Below are 25,416 nucleotides of genomic sequence, written 5' to 3' on the forward strand. Positions count from 1 at the left end.
AAACATTTTTATATGGCTTACAAATATCCACAATTACTACTACATGGGATATGAACCTTTGTGATTCAGCACAGAAACCAACCACTTAGTGTGTCTTCACCGTAGAGTTAACTTGGGTGATCAGCACACTGTCTGAGCACCCAGCTTAACCTCGCTTATGTGTGAGCTGCCACACTGCAGAGCCATCCTCAAGTTACTATGTCCTCATTGCACTGCACTCCTCTGTGTTTCTTTAGGATTTCTGCAGTGATGTACAGAGGGTCTCTGGCACCCAGGGCCCAAGCCTACATTTGTGCCCCCCCGGCCTCATGCGCTGCCCCCCCTCCACCTGCCCCAGGGAGGGTTTGTACCTTTCAAAAAAGCCTCCATTTGTATTGCAGGCACAGGTTTTGTCACTGTGTGTTTTAATACTCCGATTGCATTTGTACTCAGTTTGTATGAATAAATGGAGTGTTTAGCATGCAGATGCTATTCACTTGTGTGCACAAGTGACTCCATGTGTAGAGCGAGATTCTGGCTTAGGCTCAGTTCTAGTGAGGCCGAGTAGCACTAAAGCCGTGGGGGGCGGGGAATGTGTGCGCACAAATGCAAGCTTGGCTCCACTGCGGCAGCCCTCTTCTCCCTCCCCCCCCGCGCGCGCGCACACACACACACACACTCTTACCTGGTGCGCGGCGTCTGCCTCTCTCGCTGCAGCCCCGCAGCCTGGCACCAGCTTGGATGAGGCGGTCTTACCCCCCCAGCCTGGGTGCCCCTCAGCTTCCTGCACCTCCCTCCCGGCATGAAGGGCCAGCCTGGTGCACACTCCTTCCCCCGCACTTACCCGCTGCTCCAGCCACACAGCCAGGTGCCGGCTTAGATGGGGGGCCAGGCCAACCCGGCCCTTCACGATGCGTGGGGGAAGGGCAGGGGGGTACAGAAGCAGGAGCAGCTGCCCCTCAGCCCTCTCAGGATAGGCAATAACACTGAGGTGGGAAAAATATGGAAACCCCATGTTCTGAGCCTCTGTAGGCTTTACAGGCAATAGCCCAAATCTTCCAAAATTATGATAAAGTGACCTAATAATAAAGATGCCCTTGTGTCATTCACAGAGGCAGAAAAAATAGGGGAAATTATTACCCAAACTCCTCAGGCTGTGCATTTTACTGAATCAGCAATTAGCTTCTTGCTGCTCTGGAAGGATTTTTTTTAATACCTTCTCACCATGCTTGGGACTTGATTTATATCCTCCTTACTCTGCGTTTTCACGAAAGGTAATGGATTATGAAACCATAGAAGAAAGCTATCACTGTCATAACTACACCAGGAGCCCTATACCAAGCCACTTGACCCTTTCTGCACTATTGCTAACTCATGACACCGAGAATACAGACCTAAAAAGGCACACGGAAAACTTGCAGATGGATGCATTAAATCTGTATGTTTAGAGGAACGGACATAAAGAGTTTCTTCTATAAAGCATTATTTGTGTTTGGAGAATGATTGATTAATTTGTATAGAATTAATTTCTAAAGCCCAAATTCTCCACTCGTTTACTCTGGTGCACCACTACTGGATGGAATTGCACTAGTGTAATTTAAGAAAATTTGTCCCAGATTGTTACGTTTATAACTTCCCAGTCGTAACCAGTTTTTCTGTTTAGTTTCACTTTTGCCTCTAAGTGAAAGCCATTACACTGTGTGTAGAGTGGTCCAACAGTTAATTTATGCTCCACTAAATCAATGGCTTTTCTTATATTTGGCCTGGTGTCTTTCATTTATTACTGAATGAATCTTTGCATTTTTCTTTTTTGGGATGAATTTTTTGTTTTTTTCCCCCCTCAAATTTTCAGTCTTTTGGTGCTGCACTGTACAAAATACCAGTTCCTTTGTTGCTGCTCATAACTCTCAGGGCCCGAATCTGTGAGGTCCTAAGCACTTTTAATTCCCATTCATCTCAACAGAAGTTGAAGGCATTCAGCCCTTCGAAGAATCGGAGCTGTAAAAAATAAAAAAACCCTCTCTCTATGCTTCTTAACAATGTCACGGTTGTGCACAAACTCTGTGCTGCAGTTTCAACTTCATTACACAAACAGAAAATATATAGCTCCTGTGACTAGTGTGTTAAATGGGTGAAGGCAATTTTTTAAAAAAATACCCCTTCATCCCTGCTCTCATTAATGGTACTTAAAAATATCCCTACAGATTTTGAACTGCACAGGCAGTTAAACATGGAAACAAGTTTCCTCCTCCCTTATTACCCTTCCTTTGAAAGTGTCATAAAAAGGCTTACAATTCATTGTCAATGTGGGGAACTTCTTCGGGTGGGGTGGAATGCTGCCATCTCTCTTGATTTTTATCATCAGTCTCATGATATTTGGTGTTTTTCTTAAAGCCTCAGTTCCTGTGGTTCAGTGATTGCATGAGAATCTTCATTTTCATTTAAAAAAGAGAAAATTTCTAGCCCTTGTTATTGCAAATATGACTTATGTGCACCCTAAGGACTCCAAAGGCAAATAAAAATAACACCAAATGTAGTATTGTTAAACACCACCCTCACTTTTTCTTGGGGCCCAACTCATGATTTTTTAAAGTTAATAATATTGGGAGGGGGAGGAAAGGGAGAAGGAAATTAAATTTGTAGTTTAAAAACTGGTTTGGGAAACCCTTTCAAGCATGCAAATTCCTTTTGTTACATTGGTAGTGTCATTGATTTCTGCAGGACTCCATGAGTGAAGTTACTGATAGATGCACATGGTGCAGGCCCTGAGAGTTTTAATAATGTTTCAGTTCCTGGAGATTAAACAGGAAATGGTCCCCCCAAAAAACTGGAAATTCACTGGGTTTTTCAAACTGTCTCCTTTTCAGTCCGAACTGATGAGTTGTTTGGATTCAACCTCCTCTTCTATTTTGTAAAGGGCTTTTCTGGTTTGCTTGCAGGGTGCTGTGAGCAGCATGCCGGTGCATTTGTCTGCTTCCTCACCTTACTACAAAGAAACAATACAAAGCAATACTGGACCAGCAAGAAAAAAAAAAAAAATCAGACACTAGGCCAGATCCTCTGCATGTATAGATCAATGTAGCACCCTTGTCATCAACGAAACACATCAAAGAAGTGGGCCCTATATAGTACAGGGAACCTTAAAACAAAAAGGTTAAACAAATTAACAGAAAACAAATATGCAAAATAGCAGAGAGAAAGTGTTTCTGCCCTTTTCTCTGATGTCTAATTTTTTTAGGAACTACTTTTCAAAGGGGAAAGCTACATTGCTGTGTACCTATATAAAAGTGCTGTTCTATATATATGAAAGATCCATATTGTCTAGGACTTGGGACTCAGGAGATATGGGCTCTATTTCTGACTCTGCCTTTGGCCTGCTGGGTGACTTTGGACAAGTCACTTCACTTCTCTGTGCCTCCGTTTCCTCAGTTTAAAATGGGGATATTGATACTGACCTCCATCGTATCATGCTTTGATAATCTACTGTTGAAAAGTGTTGTATAATAGGTGGTGGTTGATGGTGTTAGGCTGAATGCTAGTGGACTGTCTGCTTCAGCAAAGCATCAAGTTCTGACTGATGTACGTGTTATCCCACTGTGTGGTTCATAATATTGGTTGCAAAATAAATAGATTCCTAAAGTGGGAAAAAGGTCATTGAGGTTGATCATCTGGGAGAAAATTCTTCATGGTACAGAACCATAATTTTAAATTAACTTATTTAATTTTCTTATAAAAAGTACTAGAATGCAGATGAGCCACATAATTGTTCTCAGCACTGGTTAATTGCTCTAAGTTTCTCCACATGGCAATGAAAATGAATCAAAAGGAAGTTACTTTTTGAACAGTTGTGATGACTTGCCAAGACATTGAGTATAATCCTAGACTCAGATGTGGGGATAGATACTTCATTGTGTTCTTGCCAGGTCACTGTCCGGTAGGGACCCGTGACTCAGGTGAATGTTAATTGCTCATTTTTCAGAGCACTCGTTTTTTATTTATAAAAGTGAATGCAGGAAATAAAAGTGGGACTCGTGTAGGCGTGCAAGTTTTGTCACTCAGAACTGCTGGTGGGTGTGTGTGTGTAAAATATTATTGCAACATTAACTTTGAAGAATTACTAAATTCAGGGATGGAAAACCTTACAAATGAAGGCTATGAGGACTGATGTGGGGGCTAAAGTAATGTTCCCTCTACTCCATTCTAGTATTGTTTTGGATTTGGGGGAGTGGATTTAGGTGTGCTATGTTTTTGAAATATAGCAAACCAGATCAAAATATTTCACAGCAAATAATTTCAGTCAAATTTAACCTATTGGTTGCTAGCAGTTTACAGTTTCATTAAATTTGTTACCTGAAGTTACAGAACAAATTGCTGTTGACTTTTTATGCTAAGTGGTTTAGTTTTCTGTCAATATGTGATGTTCACTGTTCAAGCTGTGTTGGTTAGCTGGGATTGGACAGATAAGTAGCAAGGGGATTTCATTGGATAAGTATGCAAACATCTGTGCTAATCTAATTCAGTTTTTGTTGTTACTCATATGTAGAATTGAAATGTGCTTTCTGCAGCCATTCATGCAAGTGGAATTTGATCACACAAGTGTTTGCGACTGAATACACAAGTGCATACACAACCAAAGATAATTCATTTCAATGCCAGATTGAGTATATGAAGAAATATATCCTTTTCTGTTTTCATCCAGCTTTAGTCCCAGAAAGCAGTCTTGTAGTCACATATACTGTTGTAACTATAGTTCTGGAGCCTTAAAAACTCTCCTTTTGAGCAGGAAGACAATGTCTTATATGCAGTCACCCAGTGTTGTTCAATGGAATTTATCCTGCAGGGAAGGTGAAATTTTAAGGCTCCAGTAGAAAAATTAGTACATTGCTATAAAAACCACTTAGTTAATTAAAAGGAGAAATCGTGGGATAAGATGAATTCTATGGATGCATGCTTTCCTTCATTCTTATGTCTTTGTTATATGATACACACAGGGCAGGTTCTAGTTCTATATGCTGGAAGGGATAATTTGTATATTACAGGTCTAATTTATTCCTCCCACAAGAGAGCTGTCTTGCTAATGCAACTAATTGAAAAACTTCCTTCCTGTAGTTAGTTCTCTGTAATTAGAGATTTCCTTCCACACTTAATGCAGACTTCTGGCACAAAATAGCATAAGATGCTTTAGTTTCTCTTCTACAAGAGATTATACACTCCAGTGCCGAAAAGAGCTTTTGGGAGAAGCCATTGGCAGAAGAAAACAAGAAACCAATCCAATATAACCTTGAATATCAACATGTTGGACAGAATTCAAGTGTCCATGTTTCATACATTCATGAGCTTTACCATGGGTAATGATTTAAATACTTTTAAAATATCATACCAGCATGTTATTTTCTAATAAAAATATGGCAGTTAAATATGGTGGTATTCTCTTCTAACTGTCGGGTTTAGATTATGCTAAGAAAGCAAACAGTCATTGGTGACTAGAAATGGTTAGAACCTTTATTATGCTTTGGAGGCATAACCTTTGTAGATTCATAGATTACAGTCAGAAGGAACCATTAGAGCATCTACTCTGACATCTTGCATAATACACAGATATTTCACCCAATTACCTTTATACTGAGCCCAATAACTTGCACTGAGGTCATGTTGCAGTGGCCTTGTAGTTCTGTTGCAGTCAGTCTTACATATTTGCCAACCTAGTTCTGGACTGGCTTTCTTTTGGTTTCCGACTGCAATTCAAGGTGTTGGCTTTGTTCTGTAAAACTCTGTGGTTCTTTGGGGTACCACACCTTTCCCCAAGTTATGGCTGTGGCAGCTGAGACACCTGTGTTAATGGTTCTGAGAAGTAAATATCTGGGGTCAGGGTACTTTCACGGAGGGCCCTTAACTAAAATTTTCTTCCTTTGCTGGTGTGAAACAGCCTGGATTTGTTCATTCTTTTGGCACAGTGCAAGGCCCACTTCTAGCTTTTGCAGCCGGGGAGGAGAAGTCCCAGTGGGCTGGTATGTGTATTTTGAGACACAGTTTTTCTTTGTGTACACCAAGAGGTATTATATCGGGTACATTCTGGAAATATTGAAATCAAACGAATAGTTATATTAAGGGAGAAGAAGGGAGAAAGCAAAAGTGTATTAAGGTTCTAAAGATGACCTATTTCTTTCTCACTTACTCTCTTCTTTGCAAATCTGAAGCTTTCATATATTCATGCAGTACAGCTGCCTGTCTGCAGACACCTTAACAGTGCCCAACAGCCATGCTATAAATGTGGATATATAGTCTGTGACTGGCTAGTATGAGGCAGAGCATAGCTTGTGATTGCTTCTAATTAATGCATAACACAAGCAGCAAGACATCTCTATCCAATTTCCTAACACTGCATTCTACGAAGCCATGATGTTTCGTTCCCATTTAATATTACGGTCCGGATAGAACCTGTCATCTGAGGATCCCAGAGTACTCCAAAAACACAAAGTAACCTTCCTCTGCCAGCACTTGATTGGAAAGTTGGGAGGCAAGCACTGCTAAAGGGAAAGAGTTCAGGAGTTGACATATGACCGTAACTGTAGACTTTCTTTTAGACATTGTTTTTTTGGAAGAACTGCAATGTTCTATTAAAGGGGTGTAAGCAACTTGAAAAATAATATTTCCATCTCAAAATGTTGTATATACTACTATTAGAAGTTAACCCTTAAATATACTATAATGAAAGATGAAGAAAGAAAGAAATACTGGTCTAATTTTTTCAGTTTACTGTACTTGGTGCATTTGAAACCACTTAATGTAAGTAAGTTTCACTGGTTTCTTAATGTGTATATCCTTCCCCAGGCCCTGTCAGAGAGCGTTTACTAGTAATAGCAATAGCAAAACTGAATTTGAAAAGGCATCAGGCAAGAGTGTGGGGAAAGGAGAAGGAAAGTGGAGCTAAGCTAACAGTCCATCCAACAGACCATTCTGAACGTTGGAGAGCAAAAAAAACCTTTTTTTCCCAAAATAATTAGTTAAGAAATCGCCACATTTAAAAGGTACTCTATAGGAAAACCAAGCTTAAAAAAATTGAATATCCCTTTAAAGTTAATTACATCGGGTCTGTCAAATGTTTACAACAGGTTTTATTTCTTTTTGGATGGGGAGGGCTGTTTTAATTATTATAAAGTGAATTTATTATTGTACCTGGTTCCTGATAATCCAAATAACATGTATTCAGTATTGATGGATACTGGTATATGTATTCTGGAAACCAGACTGGGTGGAGAGAAGACGGATGGACTTAGGTAGTATGCAATGTGATATTGGTGGCAGAAAGGTATCTTAGTGGGTGGGAATGGGTGCAGAGGTATCCTGAGGCCGGGGAAAGAGATGAGGGAATCAACAGTTAGGTGGGAAGGACCAATATTGGGGGTGGGAAGAGGCCTTGGAGAATCAGGCCATGCTCAGCATAGCTGCTGCAGTGAGGTAGAGGCTATTTTAAGTATCAAATATCTGGACTAATTTTTCTACAAATATGAGTGTGGCAAAAATGGCCAGATTCATGCACAAATTGATTCTTAATCAGATGTTCATCAGATCAACAGATGTGGGCCTCAAATGTTCAGATCCAGAGACCAGCTTCCCCCAATCTGTGGGTTCTGCATTGGGCCCATCACTACTAATTAACTAATAGTATTGAGAGAGAGAGAGAGAGAGAGAGCGCGTGTTCGTGCGCTTATGGAGGGCGGGGGAATGCTACAGTCTTGATGACTGGAAAATAAATTCCTGCTTCCAGTTTTTGGAAGATGACTTCCCCACATTTTCTCTCCTTGGCTTCTGTGTGGCTGTTGCTGATAAAACTAAGTGGTGAATGTTTGCCTTCTAATCTCTTGAGGTTTGTAGGTAGCTTAATTATTTACAGAAATTTTCTTCTGAGATGGAGAGCAGAAAAGGATGAGGTGAGAAGACAAGAAATAGGTTCTCTTGCCAGAGTAATGAAATAAACAAAGCAAATGTATCTCTGTTAGCCGTTACTTGAATGTTGAGTTTACCAATTGTCACTAGTCAGATCTGATGTCCTAGAAATCCATCTGAGGGGCACTGGGTTAGAGCGCCTTATGATGATATAACAAATGCACAATGGACCATCATTGCTCTATCTACCCTGGAGAAAATGTAACTTTTTTTCAATCAATGCGGAAGCAGCATTTCACACATTGTCTGCAGCTTTATTCTTCATTCTGGCCATTAAATAACAAAACAAACTGCAAGACAGCTTAGAGTTGAGCTGGTTAGGAAGGGAGGAAAGGAACAATAAAACGCATCTTGGAAAGGTGGTCTTGAGAGAGGAAGGATAATCTTGCGGTTAAGGCACTGGACTAGGACTTGGGAGTGTTATTACTGAGTACAGCATAGATGTCCAAAGTCATGCAGGTGAAGTCACTTGAATCTCTTTGTATCCCACCTATAAAATGGAGCTAATGTTTCCACTGAGATATTGTGAAGAGAAATTTATTAATGTATGAGTGGTGCTGAGGGAATACGGTGATGAGTGCCATAGAAAAGCCAATATGTAAATAAAATATTTCCCTATGAGCTTTATGTAAATTGTATCAATAGACTGCTGATTGTGATGCAGACAGATGACGAAGCATCCCATGGACAGATTCAACAACAAAGACATAACAGTTATGCAAAATAAATTACTCTTCCATGCATAATGTCTAATCCTGTTAGCTCTACATGGAAACATATTGACAGGATCTCCTAAAGAAACTTGTGCTGCCACTGACCATGCTGTATTGATTCTCTGGATAAATTAAGAACTTAGTTATTTGTGGCTGGCACAAGTTCTTCGCTTTTCAAAAGATTTGGGCTTATCTGAGTATTTTTAATTGTATATAACTTCCTTTTATGCACATAGTTGGGGCCAAATTCTACCCCCTACCTGATGTTGAGAAGAAACTTTGATTGTTAAAACCAATGGTACAAGCAGTGTGAATCAGTGTATTAGCATCTGGCTCTTTGTGTCTCATGTACCCATACAATTCAATAAACAGATTTTTTTTTTTTTTTAAAACAAGCAACTAACACTTCTTTCTTGTGCTCTTTCTTGCAGAGTTCAAAAGTGCTTGCAAAGAAGGAACTTTCTTATGTACCTATCATTGGTTGGATGTGGTATTTCCTAGAGATAGTCTTCTGCAAACGTAAATGGGAGGAGGATCGGAAAACTGTCATGCAGAGCTTGCTCAATCTCCGGGATTACCCCCAAAAATTTTGGGTAAGTGATGACAGCGGAGTGGAGTTGAGGGCCCTGTTGTTTCTTGAGGAACAGAGAATATAAATGCAGCACTGCTTCACTGGGTCAATACTGTGAATTTGGCTTAGTGTTTCATGAACTTCCCAGAAAAGTCAGAAAACACTGAGGAGAATTTGAATTTCCAGGATAGTACTTTCTTCCCACCTACCTTCTATCAAAGACAGAATGATGGGAATGCCAAGACAGCAAATAGGGATCTAAACTGTATAGATGGCAATTATTTATCCTTGGATTTGATCAGTTCAGCAAACTCCATGCACCTTTGAACCTCGGAGTTTAGAGATCTTTGGAAAAGTTGAGTGTCTATATGACAATGTACTGAATACATGTATTTTTAATTTCCTTTCTTGTATCCCTGTTCCTTCTGTTCTCATGTTCATACTCTCTCACCCACTCGTCCATTTTTCCTCCTTTAATCCCATCACTCTTGAGATCCTGGGTCAAATTCAGCCCTGATGTAAATGAACTAACTCAGAGCTGTGCCTACTCAACCACAGTGACATTTGGCCCACTGATTGTTCTAATATGAGAAGGGTTGGATTCCCTGTCTCTGCACCAAGATAGTGTTAATTTCCCATTATCTCCATCCTCTCTTATTTGGCTGGGAAATGACTGACAGACCGGGAATGAAAAGATGTTGACTTTTTTTCTGTATCCAGTACTTGGGAAAACTCCCAATTTTGGTGAGTTGGTGATGGCGAGAGGAGAGATACAGACCTATGTAGGGAAATCTGTTTTAACCAACCACAAAAGGGGCTACCAAACATTGATTGCTTAACAGAGGTGTTTTTCTAATGAAGATGTGGACCTGAACTTCTGAGGGCCTGAGCCTTCTCAGTGCCCTTTTAAGTCCATGAGTATTGAAGGCGATCAACACCTTGCAGAACTGAGTCCTGTGTTTTGGGGATGCATTGGATGATCTCCAGCCAGGAGGCTACCTAATTGGTATCAGGTTTTATTCTCTCTTGTACAGTTTCCAGTGTACTCTTAGGCACCTTTTAAAAGTCAAATAATCTTTTATAAAACTAGATTGCTCAGCACTAATTTATGAGCATATCTCTCCTGTCTTTTGTTGCCTGACAGCTCCTTCATTTAATCTAATCCTATTACAGATGGTGTTTATGTAATTGTCATATAACTGGGGTTAATTCAGTATGAAGTGGAATTTTAATTTGCACTCCTGGTGGTGATCGCGTGTCCGCACAGATAGCAATTGCACCTTGGGTATAGAAAGAGCCAGTTAGAGCCGGTGAAATGAATTTCTCACCACTTTTTGAATGCTTCATCTGCATATTTAACAAGATGTGTATACTGCATGAGTACAAAACACTCCTGTGGAGGTTGGAGGCTAGAATAGATGACCCATCTCTCATTTCTATGGGCCAAATCCTGGCCCTGTATTGCTAGTCAAATGCCACACAAATTGCATTTAATTTAGAAATAAATTCACTTTGGCTATGGCCTTTTTGTGTTCACTTCCTACTAACCTGCCATCAATCCATTTGTTCTCATGCATGTGCTGATGGGGAAATAAATGTGAAGCCCTAATATCTGAACATTTTCACCAGAAATGGTATATATCTTTTATATAGAATGGGACATTATTTGTTTAGTGGCACTGTATTTAGGGGTCTATAGTTTTCTGACCTCCCCACGCTCAGACACAATGTAAGTGCATCTTCAGCTGGGAATCATAGAAATCATAGTAATGTAGGGCTGGAAGGCACCTCAAGAGGTCATCTAGTCCATCCCCTTGACCTGAGACAGCATTAGATATATTTAGACCATCCCTGACAGGTGTTTGTCTGTTCTTAAAAACCTTCAGTGACACGTATTCCACAACCGTCCTAGGTTAGGTAACTTGTTCCAGTGCTTAATTGTCCTTTTTAGTTAGAAAGTCTTTCCAAATATCCAATCTATATATCCTTTACTGCAAATTAAACTGATTACTACTTGACCTCCCCTCAATGGACATGGAGAACAGTTGGTCACCATCCTGTTTATAACAATCTTTTATATATTTGAAGGCTGTTATGTCCCCCTTCAGCCTTCTCATCTCTAGACTAAACTTGTTCAATTCTTTCAACTGTTCCTCATAGGTCTTTTTTTCCAAACCCCTTAATGTTTTTGTTGCTCTCCTCTGGACTTTTGCCAGTTCACTCACATCTTTCTTAAAGTGTGGTGCCAGTAACTGGGCAGACTACTTCAGTTGAGCCCTCACCAGTGCTGAGTTAAGTGGAACAATTACCTCCAGTGTCTTACATAACAGTACCCCTGTGAAGGGTGTAGTCAAATTATTGGGACACAACAGGAGGCCAGGGCTCTGTTAAAGACTTGCCAGAATCCCATCTATCCATTTTAGCTATTTATGTGGCCCCCCTCCGCTGTTGTAGAATCTGTACATCTCTCAATCTTTAATGTATTTATCCTTGCAACACCCCGGTAAGGTAGTGAAGTACTGTTATCTCCTTTTATATATGGGAGACTGAGATGGAGAGAAACAAAATGACAAAGCTATACAGGCAGTCAGTAGCAGAGCAGGAACTTGAACCCAGATCTCCCAGGGCTGGCACCCTGGCCACTGGATGACACATCTTCCTCTCTAGCACCAAGGCAATTTAAGAGCCATATGAGGATCTGGTCACACCCATCACCACTAGGAGCATGCACTTACATGTAACTACTTGTGCTATGAAGAAGGGTTGCACAAAGTGTTCCCTGTCAGAGAAAGATCCATTATTTTAATTCTTATAAGAGAAGATGGATCTTTATCTCACTGGGAACACTTTGTGCAATGACTATGTTCAGGTATTAAACCCTTGAGCGGTGTGGTTTATATGGATGGAAGGTGAATGGGATTATTTCCCCCAAAAGCTATATCCTCCTCAGCATCTTACAACCCACATATCTTTGTAGCTGTCAGTGCTATTGAACTTTAAAAGGCGAAAGAAAATGGTGGAAAACTAGTGATGATCGTTCCCTTCTTTAAATATTTATTGGGAAGGGGCCTGAGAGCCCATGAACTATGTATCTAGATCTGGATCTGAACTTTCCCATAGTTGAGGGGAGCTGAAGTTCTGGTTTGGGCTTGTCTGTAGCACATCCCCTTTGAGAATACATATACTACTCAGTGAGAAGAGAAGTCCTGGTAACCAGGCTATAGGTTATCACCGGAGAACTTTTTTTGTCTGCTGTGATGATATAGGAAGGGGAGTGATTTTATTGAAAGAAACACTTGCATTTCTTGCTCAAAAGTCTGCAGATCTCAGCAGTATGAGCAGTAATACTAGACGAAAGAGTGATTTGGAGGCGAGTCAGGTTTTTAAAGGTTTGTTTCCTTCTACCCACTTCATTCCAAAAACAAGAAGGAAGGTTTTAAAAAAACCCAAAATAGTAAATGTTTGTTTTCTGATCAATGTGTGGGCTGGTTTTCTAACTGCAGCCCTGTCTTGCTTTCAGTTCCTGATACACTGTGAGGGCACCAGGTTCACAGAGCAGAAGCACCAAATCAGCATGCAGGTTGCTGAAGCCAAAGGCCTGCCCAAACTCAAATACCATCTGCTGCCCCGGACAAAGGGATTTGCTGTTACCGTGCAGTGTTTGAGAAATGTAGGTAAGGAAAGTCACACACAGCAAATTCTAAATGATGACTTCAATCTCCTGCTGTCATCCTACCTTATTCATTTTCCTCTAGAATGTGTCTGTAGAATTAAATTGGGATCCTCATTGATACGTTTCCACCAGCTCACAAAGACTAATGGGTTAGGACTGTTCAGCAAAATTCACAGAGGCAGCTCTTTTAACTGGTTTTTGTTTACCTAGGAACAGGTAATTACCAGTCAAAGGCCCTGTCCTCAGGGAGTAGTTTCAAAAGGCTGGGCAGGAAACCCACTTAATGCTTCTTGTTCCCAAAGTTCATGCTCGTCTGGCACATTTAAATATAATTGTATGAACTACGTACACTTCCAGGTCTCCCATCAGTCCTATCTCCCCCTTAGACTGGTGGTTAATAGCAGGAGTGGTTGTCCAGCACACCAGAGGGAATTATTTCCTGGCTGAAGATACAAATATCTGTATGTACGAGGGCAAACTCCCCCATCCAATCTAGTAACTGATCTGCCAGCTGCTGGAAGATAACTGGAGCCCTTTTGAGGTCAAAATGTAGGACCAGGAACTTGGAGCCCTATTGGGGTGGTAAATGCTGATTTAAGCCTAGCATCTGAGTCCAGCACCCCCTGTCAATAACTTTTACTGAGGTCAGTTGTGGTCAGGCATTGGGGCACCTCCCAACTTGCCCAGGATCTCATCTGTTCTAGGCAGGGGGTATGCGTCAGTTGTTGGGATGGTGTTGAGCTTTCTGCAATCTGTATAGACTCTGATTGATCCAGGCTTCTTAAGTACCAGTACATCGGGGGATACGCATAGACTATTTGACCGTTGGAGTATCCCTCAGTCCAGTATGTCAGCAATTTCTCCAGGTTCTTGGCTATTTTCCCAGTAATCCTGATGGGTGAACTTTTAATTGGGCAGCAGGCAAGACTTCTGCAGGCTTACAGAAAAACACCTGGTGATAAGCCTGCAGTTTCCCTCTGATCTCTGCTTGCTATGTGGAAGTTAAGTGATCAGAGAGGGATGAGTCCAGGGAGGGACTGGCCCCTGTTTCTGCTACCAGATATATGAGGAGACCCCTCTCTCCCCCTCCCAGTGCCCCAAGGGTAGATTCTCTGTCATGATATGGATTTGTCATGTTCACATGCACACTCCATGGGGATGTGAGCAATTAGATAGCTTGGCCACATAGTTTACTTCATTGAGCTGTTTAATTTTAAATAGCCCTTCTCAGGCAGCCTGGAGTTTATTCCTGTACACAGAAATGAGCACCATAATTTGCTCACCTCTACCATATGCCTAAGCACATGCAGTGAAGTCATACCAGACTTTATCCAGAGTTCTAGATAGGTTCTCCTGGGTGAAATGCATGAGCTCAGTGAGTGTTTCCTGAAAGGCCAACACATACCCCTCCCTCATTAGGTCCTGGGGACCCTGTACTGTCTTCCCATACAGAAAGCGGTTCAAAAGGGGAGAATCCTGTGGGTTCCTGGGGATCCTTCCAATAGGCAAACAGCAGATAAGGTAAACATTTAACCCAGTCTCTAGAATGTTGGTCCAGAAACCCTTTCAACATTTTAAGGGTTTAATTAAATCTCTCAAATAGCCCGTTAATCAGGATTGGTAGGGGGGTGACCAGAACTGTTGAATCTTCTATTTCTCTCCTAGCCCTTCAAGTAGGACAGATGTAAAATTTGTCCCCTGATGAGTCAAAGCCTCATAAGGAAAACCTAACTGGCTACATATTTCTTCTATCAAGGCGTCAGTCATTTCATCTGCCTCTAAAGAGAACAGAGCTACTGCTTCTAGATAGCAGGCGGTACAAACCACTACTACCAAAATATACTTTTTCCTCCATCTGGATAACTGTGCTAAGGGGCCCCCCAGTGTCCTCAGCAACCATCTGAAAGGGTTTCTCTATGATGGGAATGGGGATCAGGACAGCCTTACCCTGGTCCTGGCCCTTCCTCACCTTCTGGCATAGATAACAAGACTTGCAGTGTCTTTGCACTGCCTCAGAAATCCCAGGCCAGTAGAAATTCTGGAGGAAGCTCTGTTTAGTGTTCTCTATCCTCAAATGCCCTGGGAAGGATATATCGTGGGCTAGACTGAGTAGCCTAAATCAGTACTTTTGTGGTATCACCAATTGTCTCCGCATTCCCCATGGCCCAACATTCCCAGGGAGCATACACTCCCTAGAGAATAGCCCCTGATCCCAGAGAAACCTTTCCAAGTGCCCTCCTGTCAGGGGGCTGCTGGGGAGTCAGCTGTAGCCCTAGGTTTTACTAGGGAGAGGTCAGTTAATTGTTCTTGTCCGAATGCCATAACAGCAGCTGGGAGACTTGACTCAGCCTGGTCACTGGGACCCACTTTCTCTTCCTCCGAAGTCAGTTCATCAGCAGGATTCAGCTCAGCCCAGGTGCATGTACTCATGTTGCCAGGCAGCATCTCAGAGCTGCCTCTCTGCTTGTCAGCTTGCAGCCCAGGGACAGAGCAAAGGCCTGCTGCTTTCTGCTGCAAGTAACCACACAAGTGGGTCTCAGGCCAGGATTCTAAATCATTCCGCAGCAAGACGTCTGCCGGTAGCTGGGAGTGCACCCCAACATCCTTAGGCCCCTGACTGTCACCCTATTTCAGATGGCTTGGAAGGGGGCCCATTATTCCCTGAATGATCATGACTCTATCAGGGAGAACTCTTGAGGGGTCCACCACCTCTGGGTGTGTCTGAGTTACTTGGTCTTCATTTTGCTCCAGTCCTAGTCCTTTTTTCCCATCCACCTCCAATGGGAACAGTATTTTATGGATTCCCTTTTTGGGTCTGAAATGGTCAGGTTTACTGACTGGACCACAGGGGCTGGATCTGGTTTCACAGTTGATAGGTTCACTGCCACCTGGACCCACTGCAGGCTAACACTAGCCCCTGGTTTCTCCAGCACTGGCTAATGTAGCGTCTTCTGACCTTTTTTGTTACAATAAAAGCATTTCAGATCTCCAGGTTCCCCCCTCCTGCCCACAGGTCTGGGTTTAGCCCATTCTCCTTCTCCATTAAGCTTTGTGCCACTCTCCCTTGAAGTTTTTAATCAAACCTGGGCCAACTATCTGCATATTGGTCAGCCCTCTTCCCAGCAAGGTACATTTCTTGTCTTTGTCTATTAACCATGATTTTAGATCAGAGGGGAAGAGTTTGTAGCATTGTTCTAAACCTGTTAATGTGTAGGCATCACCCAGCTAGTTCCCCATTTTCTTATGTAACTCCTAATTTTGGTTGATATCCTTTTTCTGAACTTCACAAAACTGTCTCCTTTACACTTCAGGGGTCAATTTAAACTGCACCAAAAAGCTCGATTATATCGCCCATAATGTCCTCTCTGTCCATATGGGTGAAAACATTTAGGGACTTAGTTCTTGACAGTAGTGGAGTTAGGTACCATACTATGTTCTCCTGCATCCCCCAGTTCAATTTGCACCCCCATTTCAATTCGCACCCCATTTCAAAGCATTTAGAAACACATCCATGTCATGTCCCTTACCAAAGCAAAGAAATAATTTGGAGTCTACACAACCCACTGGGACATGTGCAGGGGCTCTGGCTCCACCTCCCAGATCAAGGTTTTGCTGGCACAATCCCTCCATTTTTAATTGATACTAAGCTTCTCTCTCCTCATGCTGATACTGCTTCTCCTATCTGCTGTCTCTTGCTCCTGGTTTGCAAGCAACTGAGCTTCTAGATAGTCTGCAGCTTCTTTTGATCAATGTGCAGATCTGTCCTTGATCACTGCTAATGTCTGGAGCCTCTCAGCCACCTCCTCTCTAGGAAAGAGTCTCGGAAGTTTCCCCCACCTATTGGCTCTTTGCCATTGGACTAGATGTGTGCTGTGATCCTGGACCATCATTCCTTTTCTGGCCTGCTGAGAACAGCAGGTCAGCAAGCGGTGTCTTTGTCCACTCCTCAATGTTGACCTGCCTTTCTCTGCATGCCTCAACCACTTGCCTTTTTTTCAGGTGTTCATAAATCATTTTCCCCTGCTTCTTTTTTCACTATTCCTTTCCTGAATAGACTGAGACTTTTCTCTGTGCTCTTCCCTTCTACAGTATTTGTTTTCACTGCTGTTGACACTTTACTGGTAAATCCCCACTGTGATCAATCCCACACATGCTACCACGAGAAGCACAACATATCCTGGTGAGCACCTCCTGCCATCCAGCCACTAGGATTCTCTGAGAGGAATCTAAGCCTCTGCGCTTTGCGTTACTGAGGTGTTTCAAGCTCCTGGAGCCTAAACAAAGTCCAGACACGGTGTCAATCTTGAGGTCCTTAAGCATACTCTCAGAGCACAGACCTTCTATCTGGCACCCCCTGTGACCATGGGAATCCACTGTCAAGCCACCTAGTCTCTCTGGGCACAGTGTTGACCATTCAGACTCCCCAATACTTGAACACACCCATTTCTCAGAATGCCACCCAAAGCGTACAAAGTTTTTGATTGGGTTAGCTCTCAGGGGCATGAAGTAGTCAACAGACACACACGTTGCCCAGTCTAACATCCTTATTCTCTTTCATAGTTAATGTAAAGCATGGGAGAGTATGGATCATATAAAACATTCTCAATGCAATGTTCTTCATTAGCTTACCCTTCCTTTGGGGGATCATGTGTGTTCCAGCAAGCAGGTAAGTGGGGTCTTGCCTACCCTACTGCTAAAGTGGTTTCCCTCCTCTTAATTTTGTGCAGAATGGCTCCACCCCCACACCCACCCAGTCTATTTAAAGACTCCTGCTGAGATCATCTTCTTTTGTTCTGCCCTGGTAACTTTCCATTACATTCTAAATACCCTCTCCCATCTGATAAGAGCAAAAAGTGTCCTCTCCCAGCTGGAGCAAACCCATTGTCTTAAGGTGTCTTACTTTGAATTGACCATCATGAGGCTGATCACTCACATTGTTTCTGGCCTGGCAGAGACATGACACAACCCTGATGACTCTGGAGGCTGGTCTACACTAGAAAGTTAAGTCAAACTAGCTAAGTCAGGCAGAGATCTGAAAAATCTCCATTGCTGAGTGACATAGTTAAGTCCTGACATAGACAGCACTAGGTCAATGGAAACATTTTTATGTTGACCTAGCTGCTGCTGCTTCTCATGGAGGTGGATTACCTATGCTGATGGGAGAACTCCTTCTGTCAGCGTAGGTGGTGTCTACACTGAAGTACTACCACAGCCCAGCTGCAGCAGTGTTTTAAGTGTAGACAAGCCCTTATTGGATCCACATACATATAGGCTTTTCATAACAGTATTTTCATGATACAACTTCACAAAATCATCCACAAATCAGAAGTAGCACAGCAAGACCCCCCCTTCCCCCCCCCAGTTCATCACAGTTGTCTTGTTACTTTCCCTTCTATAGTTGGTCTTGGTACAGTGATTACACAACTTTGGAAGCTATTTTTTGGGGGATTCAGTTGCACTGCTGCCTATATCAGAGGAAACTGCTGTGAAAACCAAAAAATGGATAGAGCTACTTTTTTGTGTATTGGTAGCTAGCCCTGACGAAGCAGTCCTTTCAGAGTGGTGGATATGGGTGTTGTTAGAAGACTAATTTATAGGTAATTCAACATCATTGGTCAAAAGGTCCAGACCTTTCAAGGTTGACTTTAATGGTCTGGACCTTTAAACTCCCATTGACTTCAACGGTATCAGATTTTCACCCAGCGTATCTTGAACAGTTACCCTTAATTAAATGTTCTGCAATCAGTAGTGTGCTACATATCTCTCAGATTTTGTAGAGCTTTTCACAAAAGAGGCAGATAACATGACTCTTGTATAGATTATGAGAGAGTGATAACCTTGTCTTTTGCAAATTGGGCTGCACATCATAGACCCTTTCAGTTACGTGAAGGAGCGGGAGAATGTATCCTATGTAGGAGCTGACTGATGTGCACAATGATAACACTGTCTCCTCAGGGAAAGTGGAGAAGGTCCTGAGCCATGAAGTGCTGATCAGGATTTAGACTTCCTTAAAACTCAGGAGCTTGGGGATCTGGGATTTTGGTAAAGGCCTGTCTGCAATTTTTAAACAGTACTTGGCCTGATGCACTCATGTTGTTAAGCAGTGTAAAGTGAACAGTGTTTTGGACAGAAGAAACCTCTGTTAAATTATGGGTCAAGCTGTTTGAGACGTTTTGGATGAAACGTTTTAGTCAGAAAATGACAGTTCATTGAAATTTGAACCTTTTTGTGGGTAAGGGTTGGTGTAATAAATTGGTCATCTTCCCAGTTCACAAAGGACCCACTGCCACACCCAGAATCTTTCCAGGCAGTTTTTTCTTCAACATAAGCAAAAAAAAAAAAAAAAACCCACACAGTTCCTCAGCCCACCTGGGCTACAGCTCCCAGGGGATTTTCCCCTTTGCCTCTCAATCTGTCCTGCTTCAGGAAGCTTCCATTCTCCGTTCACTGTGGACATCCTCCAAGAATATCCTCTTGAAGGCCCCGAGAGGTTCCCACTGCCTCTCCTCCCTGGAGACTCTGGCATCTTTTCTTAGGGAACTTTCTGCTTCTTGCAGCTCAGTGGTTCTGACTCACTGAGAGGCCCTCCCCTTAGGCCTAGGTATCCTCTTTTAAACCTAATTGAGGTAAGCTGTCTAGTCACAGGCACACTAGCCTCGCTCCCTCTTAAAGGGGCCAGTCACCCTGTGACAGTTGGTTTCAATCACAATTTCTAAACTTTTTTTTTTCAAAATTTAAAATGGGAAATTCAATATCCTGTTACAACATTTTCAAAATGAAATTGTTTTTCAGTTTGAAAATACTTTTTTGTTTTGAAATTTAGGTAAATTTATAATAAAAGAAATGAAAAATAAAATAAGTCAAAATCAGAAGAAGCACTTGAAAAATCTGGAAAAAAAAAGGTTTGATTTGCTCAATTGGAATGTTTTGTTTCAATAATTTTAGTTTGTGAAAAGTTTCAAGACGTTGACTTTTTGTCCCAATTCAGCATGGGAATTTTTTTTAGAACCTCCAAAATTCTCATGGGAAGTAAAACCCATTTCCTGTTGAACTCTAGTTATGGCTTGTAAAGTATTAATTTTCTGAAAAAGTAAAACCTGTTTTCCACATGCTGTTACGCTTTTGGCCTCACTATCTTGTAGCGGTGACTTCAAAAAGTTAACTATTCACTTTATGCACTTTATCAGTTTTAAATTTGTTACCATTCAGTTTCTTTGGGTGTCCTCTCATTCTTGCATTAGTCATCTCTTGTTTCTTCTCTTTCCCTCTTCCTTCCCCACCACCACTTGATCATAGGAGAAAAAATAACCCTTTTAAAACTAAATTGTGTTGGTATTGTTCTTGAAAGGCATGCTAGATGCCCTGCTTCTATTAATATGTATTTAAATGTCTGTCATCTTGACCTTGCTTACAACTTCAGCTATGTTGCTGCTGCTGGGGGCTTCATGTTTAAATATACCCACTGTCTGAGAGAGAATGAATATGGAAAATTGTAATTGCTCATGAAATGTCATAACAAATGCACTTTAAATATCACTAGGCAGACCCTAATTTTGAAAATTGATTTTACAAACAGTAAGTAAAACAGTTTTTCTTTTTTTTCTTGTAGTTTCAGCTGTGTATGATTCTACCCTCAATTTTAGAAATAATGAGAATCCAACATTGCTGGGAGTTTTAAATGGGAAGAAATACCATGCAGATTTATATGTAAGGCAAGTTATCCATGCTCATGTTTTTCAGTATTCAGCGTTATGCATTTTACTAGCCAGAAGGTTTTTCTTGCAGGTAATTGATGATAAATTGGTGTCAAACTCTCTTCAAAAATGCTCAGGTGAACGTGTATAGCTGTATGTTTTCAAATTGTGTTACTATATTGCTATAGTAGCAGTCTTTAGGGGATTGTTTTACATAATTTTACAAGTTCTTTTTCTTCTCATGAGAGCTTTGTTTAGTCTTTGAAATGCTGGATTGTTCATCTTGTGGAGCACTTTTGTTTTGAGGGCAGCTGTTGTAAGCAACAGCTTAGTCTCTGTACCCCCTAGGAATTGTCTCTAACTAGAGTTGCTTCCAGTGGACATGCCATTGGCATTTTGGTTGAGATCCTGAAAGGGGGGATTGCCTGCGTTTTGTGTGACCACCTCTGGTAGGTACTGATACATATAGTGTAAATAAAACAAGGCATACTAAGAAATACCTAGACTGCATGCCCCTGATTTCTCTACCAGCCATCAAGATCCTATAACCAGCTATTGCTCAGCAGAAGTATGACAATATATAGGACCTGAATCACAGGGTAGGTTCCACCAGCAGAACCTAGGCTGCAGGCCCCTGAAGCTACAAAATCCACCGGGAGTGGAAGTATAGTGCTGTAATCCTGCTCTACACTTGACCAGGCAGCGCTGCCCACAAAAGTGCCAATTTGGGAGATGTGCTTATTGAGATGCAGCTTCCAAGCTGAATCTGAGTTCCTGGCTACAATGTAAAGCTGCCATCCATAGGTGGAATCCCTGTGAATTTAAACTTTGTGTTAATTCAGTAGACAAATGCTCCTTTATTTTGTGTTTGAGAGTTTAGTTTCACGAGCACAGAACATCAGCTGATGGCCATGCCATTCATTTTATGGGTTTTTTAAATAAAACTTTTAGCAGTTTTCCCCTCAAAATTCAGAATTTTTCAACCAGATCTAATAGGACACCACTATATATACACCAGTTGGTACCACCAAATATCCACACAGTGCCAGTGGAAAATATCAAGATAGCTACAAGCTCTTGAGAGAACTGGAGGGAAGAGACTGCCACCATACCCATTTAGTGCACCGTAGAATCTGTGTGCTTTCTCAAGAGAAGGCCAGCTCACATATTGCTAACAAGTGAGCAGCTTGTTCTAACCACAGGTGTACAACAATCTTTCTGAAGGAGAAGATGTGCATCCCACCACGCCTCCTGTCTCCTTTTCCCCCATTCTGCCAGACCTGAATCGTCCTGCGGGTGACTCTGGGAACATAAATTTGCTGTACATGGCCCTCCCTGGTCCACTGTTCCTCCTCCACTTTGAACTTCCTGCATAGATCCTGAAGTAAGCACAGGATTGGGCACTAAACTTTTCCTTTCCAGTCGCTGCTTCACAACCAATAAGTTTAATCCTGGAGGCATCATATTTGCCCATCGAAGTGTTCCAGGGTCTCGCTAGTCATGAGACAACAAGCATTTTTAAGATTCTACTGACCTATCTGCTTGTTTCCACTTAAATTATTGTATGACTTTTAACAGCTTCAGTCTCATGGATCTCTAGAGAAAAATAATATTTTCTCCTGAAAGCCTGCACTTCAGCTTTCCAACGGTGAAAGAGAATTAGTTTCTATTTGTAGCAGTTGTCAAGATGAGAGATTTGGACTTTTGGGAGGCAAGAATTATGTTAATCAGGACATTTTTTGTAATATCTGGTATTTTGTGAATTTGCCTGTTTGATGCCATTACAAAGCCCCAAAAATTGCAACTTTCCAAAGACATATGACATGCATTTCTGGTGGTGATGGTTTATGAGAGATCTGATTTTAAAACTATCACTGGTGCCTTAGGTTAGCAGGTGCTTTGGGCACTGTTTTAGAAGTGAACATCAGCAAGTCCTTGTCCAAGGCCAGTGTAATTTTCGTTCCCAGAGGTGACTCTGTTTTTCATAGGTATCTCCTTTTCTTACTGATAAATCAAAATTTTATAATAAAGCAAATGTTTTATAAAGACATTTTAAGGATTCACTAAAAGTCACTAAATATGATTGACCCTAGTAGCAAAGGGAAGCAAGTATTACCTCTGAGTGCTCAGCTAGTAATGAAAATTTTGGGATGACTTAATCTGTGAGATAAGAAGTTAACATATTTGAAACTTATTTAGAAATACAAAAATACAACCCTTCATCAGATTAACTGGAGAAGGACTTTATTGAGCTGCAATATTTTATGGTGTATTTCCAGCTCCAGATGTTTCTAAAGACTTTTGTGGCTCTTACACCTAAAACTACACATCACTGTGTCCAGAATTTGTACTTCAAAAGGCAGAATTAAAAGGAAAAAAGTACTGTTTCATAAAATAAATGAGTAGCATTTTAATTGGATTGCAGTTTTAAGCTCCACATTGAACAATATAAAAAAAGAGTCCTGTAGCACCTTTAAAGACTAACAAATTTCTGCAGGCATAAGCTTTTGTGGGTTGCAACCCACTTCGTCAGATGCATCTAATTGTTTTTGTTGTATACAGACTCGCATGGCTACCCCCCTGGAATTGAACAATATGAGTGTGGTGTACTTTTTCTTTGCTATCTCTTCTTTACTGTTTGCAGACGGATTCCATTAGAGGAAGTCCCTGAAGATGAACAGGAATGTTCTAACTGGCTTCACAAACTCTATCAAGAAAAGGTTGGTATATTGTTTGGAACCACTTGAGGCACTAGATGGTGATAAATAAATTACGTTAATATTATCATGTATGATGCAGCAGGTATTTTTGTAAGGTAGGTGTTCTGTTTCTCCATACACAAAAAGTGACCTTATACTGTCTGTCAGTCAGGATCACCTTTATTTTGTATCAAAAGAACAGAAAGAAGAAAGAACATAAGTAAAGTTTCAATGAGAGAGCAGAGGAATACAAAATGGTAGTTGCCTCTGAATTGTGGAGGGGGCATTTAAAGGTGCTGTACTCAAAAAACCTCATAACTCCAGATGGAAGATTCAATATTTCCACTCATGAATTTGGGAATATTAATTTTTAACAGGGTCATAAAAGTAATTTTAGCAGAATAGACTTGAGCATCTGTCTCTGTTACAGTATGTATAGGAGACGCACATTTTAAAAAATATTAACATTAGACATTTTAATGATCAAAATATGTATGTCAATGCCTCTTTGCTAATTGAGTATTGCACCTTTAGAGTAATAAAACTGCTCAGCTTCTGGGTTTTTCTGTCCTATGAACATAGGAGGCAATGCTTTGGGGGTCCTTTTGTTACACACCCAAAACTCCCATTTCAGTCAGTATGTACGAGGACTGTGGGTCTAGCCTGGTTAGCCAGGAAATGTATGCGTGGCATCTTTTGATATATAAAAATATAGGACTTTTCAGACCCAGGGATGGCCGTGGGGTCTGCCCAACCAAATCTATGTACAACATATCCATGGAATTCTAAGCCACCCACTATACAACTCACTGTGTTTCTGGATTCAAGCTGTGTTTGTGTAAGGACATCCTTCCTGAACTGGTTAATTGGTTAAGCCACTTTCTTGGCTGCATCCATGACTCCCTTTAAGGAGCTTATTAAAATGAGCATGCCATATGAATTACTTTCAAGCCCTTGTAGACAGAGCTGGTGCCACTGCTTGCCCAAGCCCTGCCTCTCCCTGCACATTCTGCTCACCCCATTTTTGACATAAGTGGGCATTTGTCCCATTGGCTCGTGCCGACTGCTCGAGTTGGCAGGAGCAAACTGTTCAAATGCCCACTTTTGCCAAAAAAAAAAAGTTGGGACGGCTGGGATAGAGCTTAAAAAAGGGACTGTCCCAGCCAAAACAGGACATATGGTCACCCTACCCAGAGTCATGGCACTGAGACAGGTTTGGGGGACATAAATGGTATATTTGGACAAAAAGGCTATTTGGCCACTTCTGCTTCATATGACCTTGTGGAAGGTATAAAGTAAACAAATCGTCTTTTCATTGGTTGCTAATATGCCACTTGTTACTACTCTCTACCTTGGGGTGGCTTCTTTCCTGGCATTTTTGTCCCAAAGACAAATATCTAGTCAATTGCCAGCAGAATGCTTGAACTGAACAACGTGGTGGTCATTGCTTTCCAGATTCTCCCCTACATCTGTCTCCCCATCACATCCTTTGTATTACTTACCAAATCTCTGATCTTTCTCGTAGGCTAACATTCAGGCAATGCCAGTAAATAGTTAAAAATACTCTGTACTAGCTTCACAAATAGGCTGAGTATACAGTATAATTTCTTCTATGTAACATATGCTGGGCTATCCCCAATTAGTTATAAATCCTAATATCCCACTAAGTATAGGAGGGAAAATAATGCAGCTCAGTGCAGCCAATTCTTCCCCTCTGAGGAGATCCTTAAAAAGATTAAGGTCTGACCCTGCTCCCACACCTCTTTTTACTCCAGTGAAACTGCAGTTAGTCCTGACACTCACCAGTGTGAGAGAGCGGAATCAGGTTTTTACTCAAAAACCATATTCTCCCCAGGGCTGGGGGCAGAGAGTTTTGAGATAATGGAACCCTTGGTTGCTGCTCCAAGAAACAGTGGAGGAAAAACCACAATTTCCTCTAATTTTTTACCACAATTTCTTTTTAAAGTATATATTTTAAAGTTTGATAATAAACAGAGAGCAACATTCGGAATATTTTAAAATGTATTTTCTTTTGCAGGTTAATATTTTCAGATTAAATAATTATTTTTGAAAACTTCACATTATATACTTAAAAGGGCAACAGTGCACTGCTAGGTATGCACTTACCCTACCCACCATA

The 25,416-nt window shown here is 41.4% G+C and overlaps 1 protein-coding gene across 10 annotated transcripts in view; it reads left to right on the forward strand.

Moving 5' to 3' along the window:
• Positions 1–25,416, forward strand: part of AGPAT4 (1-acylglycerol-3-phosphate O-acyltransferase 4) — a 129,034-nt gene that overhangs the window by 77,534 nt on the left and 26,084 nt on the right. For all 10 annotated transcript variants that reach the window (XM_067560812.1, XM_067560818.1, XM_067560817.1 and 7 more), the window contains 4 exons: positions 9,071–9,232; positions 12,731–12,884; positions 20,493–20,595; positions 23,222–23,297. In XM_067560812.1, coding sequence (XP_067416913.1) covers positions 9,071–9,232; positions 12,731–12,884; positions 20,493–20,595; positions 23,222–23,297 — 495 coding nt within the window. The remainder of the gene's footprint in view (positions 1–9,070; positions 9,233–12,730; positions 12,885–20,492; positions 20,596–23,221; positions 23,298–25,416) is intronic.

This window comes from Emydura macquarii, unplaced genomic scaffold (assembly GCF_026122565.2).
Source record: "Emydura macquarii macquarii isolate MOO-44397 ecotype Brisbane River unplaced genomic scaffold, CSIRO-AGI_Emac_v2 contig_2308, whole genome shotgun sequence".
In the NCBI taxonomy this organism is placed as follows: Eukaryota; Metazoa; Chordata; order Testudines; family Chelidae; genus Emydura; species Emydura macquarii.